General features: G+C 38.7%; 2 protein-coding genes across 3 annotated transcripts in view; one reads left to right on the forward strand and one right to left on the reverse strand.

The window, feature by feature from the left end:
* Positions 1-1,762: 1,762 nt before the first annotated feature.
* Positions 1,763-4,021, reverse strand: LOC111806466 (thionin-like protein 2). 2 transcript variants are annotated; one of them, XM_023691800.1, is made up of 3 exons: positions 3,719-4,020; positions 3,553-3,636; positions 1,763-1,991 (listed from the first exon to the last, which is right to left on the reverse strand). In XM_023691800.1, the coding sequence occupies exons 1-2, from the start codon at positions 4,017-4,019 to the stop codon at positions 3,578-3,580; spliced, it is 360 nt and encodes a 119-aa protein (XP_023547568.1). In that variant the 5' UTR covers position 4,020; the 3' UTR covers positions 1,763-1,991; positions 3,553-3,577. The 2 variants fall into 2 exon arrangements, with proteins under 2 accessions (XP_023547568.1, XP_023547567.1); XM_023691799.1 differs by lacking the exon at positions 1,763-1,991 and having other exon boundaries at positions 3,229-3,636; positions 3,719-4,021.
* A 1,336-nt stretch (positions 4,022-5,357) lies between these two features.
* Positions 5,358-6,000, forward strand: part of LOC111806782 (protein MLN51 homolog) — a 5,720-nt gene continuing 5,077 nt past the window's right edge. Inside the window, exon 1 of the mRNA XM_023692235.1 lies at positions 5,358-5,897. Within this exon, the coding sequence (XP_023548003.1) occupies positions 5,365-5,897 (533 nt within the window). The 5' untranslated portion in view covers positions 5,358-5,364. The remainder of the gene's footprint in view (positions 5,898-6,000) is intronic.

The raw sequence follows: 6,000 nt of genomic DNA on the forward strand, positions 1-6,000 counted from the left end.
CGTAAATAAAAAATAAAAAAATAAAAAACTCCAATTTTGAGGAAATTAAGAATTATGCTCACTTGGATGGTTAAGGAGGAGCTTGGCGCAGCGAGAAGTGGAACACCCAAGCTTGCAGAAGTAACGATTGTCCATATGGTTGGCCTGCATCGGGGAGGACTCGACGCTTATCATGCACTTTCCAATGCAAATAGCGCACTGGAAGGCACTCTCTACGCAGCTATTAATGCAGCCGAAGTAGCAACTGGGGCCGCCGACATACTCTGTGGGTTCGGAGATCCCTACGACCACAAAGCTTAGAACCAAGCAAGCTACCAGAACTGTCTTCATTCTCTTCCAAGCTTCTTGGAAACTCGGCTTTGGGTCGTCTTTTTGAGTCGTTGGAGATTAGATGAGATGAGATGAGTTGAGATGAGATGAGATGAGAGTTTTATGTTGTTCTTAAATAGCCATGAATGAACCACGTTTGTGAAGTGGGCTAAACATTATTATACCATTCACTCATTTACACGTCTAATGTGTTTGGATTAGGTTAGCCATGTTCTGTTCAACACAACTCTTTGTGTAAAAGACTTGCATTTTTTTTTTTTAAGATCAATTGAGAAGAGATTACATGATACTCTGTATAATACTACTTGAGACTGCTCGATATTATGAAAATCTTGTGTAACAGCCCCAGCCCACTGCTTGTAGATAATGTCCGTTTTCGCCTATTACGTATTGTCGCCAGCCTCACGGTTTTACAATGCGTCTTTTAGAGAGGTTTCCACACTTTTATAAACAATGTTTCGTTCCCCCTTCAACCGATGTGGGGTCTCACAATCCACCCCCTTGAAGGCTAGCGTCCTCATTTGCATACCGCCTGGTGTTTGGTTCTGATACCATTTGTAACAGTCTTTCAACCGATGTGGGGTCTCACAATCCACCTCCCTTGAGGGCTAGCGTCCTCATTTGCATACCGCCTGATGTTTGGCTCTGATACCATTTGTAACAGCCCAAGTCCACCGCTAGTATATATTATCCGTTTTGACTTGTTACGTATCTCATTAGTTCCATGGTTTTAAAACGTGTCTGTTAGAGAGAGGTTTCCACTCCCTTATAACCAATGTTTTGTTCCCTGTTTTAAAATGGGATCTCACCTGTTTCTACAGACTATACTATTTATTTCTAAAATATCTAATCATTTATTTCTAAAATACTTAAATCATTTTCCTAAAATATATAGACAATCAGGTCATAGGATTGAAGAGTCGGGGGAAAAGCCTTCACAGACCAAAGTTAGCTAATCATTCCATTGATAACGTGTGCCGTTATTGATATAGGGTCAGTGTGCCTATTCTCGGGTTGGACCTAATTGACATTTTAACAATTTTGGTTAGAGCTAAACTACTTGTCCAATGCTGTAGGAATTATGTGTGAATGTAGACAAAACATGTTAGGGTTTGAAAATCTTTGTCTTTTAAATTGTTTCGAAGATATTTACGAAGATACCACACTAATTATAAAAATGGATTAAAATGATTAGTGAACATACGTCACTGACCATCCTAAGTACAATGGCTCATTATTTGGATTCCATAGTGTTTGTGTCCACCAAAGTTTAGTTGTGTCTTTTCATTTTGTTTTAATTGATTTTTAATTTATCGTGCTACATTTTGAACGGTGAACATAAAATTGAGAAAATTGTGTCATAAGCGTCAAACAAATTGATCGGTTTGATTTTTTATATTGCAATCTATTTTTTTTTTAGAGGGATCAAATATACTGTCACGACTCAATTTTTGAAGCTTTAAACTAGATCGGGACCAACTGATTGTGCAGTGAAAACATATATGAATGAAATCAATGAAAAATTCGGAATGAGATCGAGTTACTGAAAAAGATGATATGACAACTATAAGATGCAGACATGACAGACCCTTAGGTCGACATCCCTTTTTGGCAACAAAGCTACTAAGCCCTCCCTTACCTTGACCGGCAGCATCATTCACCTGAAAAAGGAGATGTAGAGAGGAACGAGTATATAAATATATCAAGTAAATACCTACTCGTAGGCTCTCATTGCATTCTTACCTATCAAATTTTCAGGGGTTTTTCTTTGGGGTCAAGGAAGTTTGAGGTTTAATCTTTGGTGTTATCTAAGCATTTGGGTGCCTTGACGTTCTAAGTGGGTTTCTATCGTAAGTCTTCCCCTAGGGTCTGTAAAGGTTCTACAACCATTCTGAATTCTAAACTTGGTAACTTGTTATAGGTACATCCCTTGGAACCACACCTACAATTTGGGGATGTGATCCGCCGTGTCCTGTCCAGCTGGCTAGGCTATCTGACATGACTCCACACTCCCTCTCAAGAACGAGTTTACAACACTGTGGCTCTATTCAGGAGACGATTGTCCATTTCCACAAAATCGAAGCTTACGTTATCCTAACCGACCTTTGCCTGCCTTGACTGCACTAGGGTAGTGGAGAGTTGACATAACTTTTTTGTCGACTCTGTGCAATGAATAGTCCAAACCTAATCTTTTGCACGGTCGCATTAGTGACTTCCTTGAGTTTTCTTATTTATTAGATATTACGACACATCTACCGACATAAACATAGTTTAGTAGTAAGTAAGTGTAGTTAACCAAATAATTAGGGGATATAATTAGGGGTTAGATCTAAGCATGGCTTGAAAATGGGTGCCCTCAAATAATGGTGCGTGGTTTTATCCGCATTTGACAAACAAAGTTCACGGGCCATATATAGCCAAAATTATGTTCAATCAAATAATAATAATAATGCCATCCCGTGACCCTCTCTATCATATTAACAATTTTATTTAATAATAACACGACCTATAAAGTGTTAGATGATGAAAGTCCCACGTCGACTAATTTAGGGAATGATCATGGGTTTATAAAAAAAAAATACTCTCTACCCGTTTGGGGAAACCCAAAGTAAAGCCATGAGAGCTTATGCATAAAGTAGACAATATCATATCATTGTAGAGAGTCGTGTTCATCTATCATGGTATCAGAACCATGCTCTAAACTTAGTCGTTCTAATATATTGGTAAATCCTCAAATGTCGAACCTCCTTGAAGGCAGTAAAAAATGACTAAGACTCTAAAGGAGTCGAGACGCGATTAAAGAGAGGCGTAGTTTGTTCGAGTCGAGCCTCGATTAAGGGGAGGTGTTGGATGATGAAAGTCTCATATCGACTAATTTAGGGAATGATACTCAAAGTGGACAATATCATACCATTGTGGAGAGTCGTGTTCATCTAATATAGGCAATACCCATGAGATCTGAGAAGGCAGCTAGTTCCTAGATCCGTCCAACTGCTATCGAAACCCCAGTCAACAATTGGGGCCGCTCAAGAGGGGCGGCCAATTCGAATGATTCTCTCTAACTCGAGAACATGAAATTGGTGTTGAGATTGTTGTCCCATGTTGGCTAATTTAAAGGATGATCATGAGTTTATAAATAAGTAATAGATTCACTGGAATTTATACGGATCCTAGAGAATCGTAATTCTTAACCACTGGCACCTCGAAAATCTATTAAATTACCTAACGAGAAGTTGAACGGCTAAGATCAATCCATGGAGCATGTCCGAGAGCACGAATCCACACAGCTTCCCACTTTGTTTTCAGCTGCATCAACAAAACCAAGAACACTTCAATAAATTTTCATAAAATTTAGAAAAAAAAAGTTTAAATTATTAATTTTTAGAACCTGGGTTTTGGTGGGTGCTGAACTTGGTACACGAGGAGGTGGCGCAGCCGAGCTCGCAGAAGAACTGGTTTTTTTGTTGCCGGTGGACGTCGTCGGCGGCGGCGTTGTGGATAGGAAAAGATGGGATAATGCAGGCTTGGAGGCATCTCAATGGGCAGTCGGAGAAGGCGACGCCGGGCGTGATGGCGCATATGACGAAGCAGGTGGCGTAGCATTCTTGAAATGAGGTGGAATTCGCCGTCGTTAATGAGCTCAAAACCAGCCACGCCATTAAACCCAGTTTTGCCTTGCAGCTCTCCATTGGTAATGATGATGCCTTGGTTTTGGAGACTTAAATAAGTGGATTTTTAGACTATTGGGCCGACAGAGATGATAAGGCCCAATAAGTGAGGCCCAAGCCCAATCTTGTAGATTGGTTTTTTAACAAAATTTTAATAGATAAATTCTATTTTTCAATCTAATTTCTTTTTATATTAAAAAGAGTAGAAACATTTCAAAATGACTTATTGAGTCGGGCTTCTCTTGTTGTCTCGGATAAACTACCCATCTTGCAGTGTCTCACCCCCTCCNTATTGGGCCGACAGAGATGATAAGGCCCAATAAGTGAGGCCCATTGGTTTTTTAATAGATAAATTCTATTATCCAATCTAATTTCTTTTTATATATTAAGAAGAGTAGAAACATTTCAAAATGACCTATTGAGTCGGGCTTCTCCTGTTGTCTCGAATAAACTACCCATCTTGCAGTGTCTCACCCCCTCCTCGAAAATTCGGAACGGGAAAGAACATGCTACCAAAGAGCTGGGAACAAGCAAATTAACTTACGAGCTCGAAAGAGTCTGGTACCACAGTCTCAAATCCTGCAAGATGATAAATTAATTATTTATAAACTATATATTTATAAAAAATTAATTATTTATAAACTATATATTTATAAAAAATTAATTATTTATAAACTATATATTTATAATATATATTTTTTTTAAAATNCAAGCAAATTAACTTACGAGCTCGAAAGAGTCTGGTACCACAGCCTCAGATCCTGCAAGATGATAAATTAATTATTTATAAACTATATATTTATAATATATTTTTTTAAAAAAATTAATTATTTATTTACAAACTACATTTAAGTGAAAATTAGGTGTAATTGAGAAAATGGTGAGTGGAAATAATGGATTGAAGTGATAATATGTAATAGTAAATATTTAAGAGTTAATGATAAATTTATAAGCAAATTTTACTGTTAAAAAGGTTAAATCAATAGTTTAGGATCATTTTAACTGCAAACTTTAAATGATTTTAAATAATTTTAACCTTAAATTTAAAAAAGTAAAAAGTGTGGTAAAATTAATTGAAATATTACATGTGGAATGAAGTTAAGTTACAACACAATGAAGATGCTAACGTGGCGACTTGTAATTGGTCAGATTGTCGGACATGGTCCGATTCACATCTCATTTCTCTCTCTTTCAGAGTGTATTATATTTACCAAATTACCCTTTTTAAAATTAGATAATTCCCTACAATTTCTCCTAATTTTCTCTATTAAGGATTCCTTATCCAGCCTCGGTCTTCTACCGAAAACTCCATAATCCTTCACCTGTCTTTAATTCTAGGGTTCCGGCCGAAGATNTTGAGTTGTTGATGGCTACTGCGACTGAAGAAGAGGTTGATTATGAGAGTGATCCGGAAGAAGCGAAGCGGTCACTGGCGATGCGGAGGCGGGAGGCGAGTGATGATGAGGAGGGTGAAGGAGAAGGGAGGCGGACGATCCGGAGGATGGGGATTCATTCGGATGATTCGGATGGTCAGGGTGGAGCTGCGGAATACGACGATGAGGACGAATTGGGTGAAGATGTAGATGGAGATGAGGTTGGTGAAGGAGTTGAGGACGTCGATGAAGCGGAGGAAGTTGACGAAGAGGAGGATGAAGAGAGGTATGGGAATAGGAAGTTGGCCGGTCATGGCGAAACGGACGCCGCTTCCGGCAATACAGTGAAGGAACTGGACGATGACGGAAGACCATTAGCAGAAGGACCAACTGATTTGCACGAGGAGAATCTAGAAGGGGAATTTGATGAGGAGAAGAAGGTGAATGAGCCCTTCGCTGTCCCCACTGCCGGGGCTTTCTATATGCATGATGATCGGTTTAGGGACAATGCAGGTGGTCGACACAGGTATAGCTTTTGTTCTCTTTTCTCATTTGGAGAAAAATCAGTCTAGTTTTGATTTTTAGTAGGTTAAGCCACCACTTATCTATGCATATATTTTAATTGTTTT

This window comes from Cucurbita pepo, chromosome LG12 (assembly GCF_002806865.2).
Source record: "Cucurbita pepo subsp. pepo cultivar mu-cu-16 chromosome LG12, ASM280686v2, whole genome shotgun sequence".
NCBI classification, from domain to species: domain Eukaryota; kingdom Viridiplantae; phylum Streptophyta; class Magnoliopsida; order Cucurbitales; family Cucurbitaceae; genus Cucurbita; species Cucurbita pepo.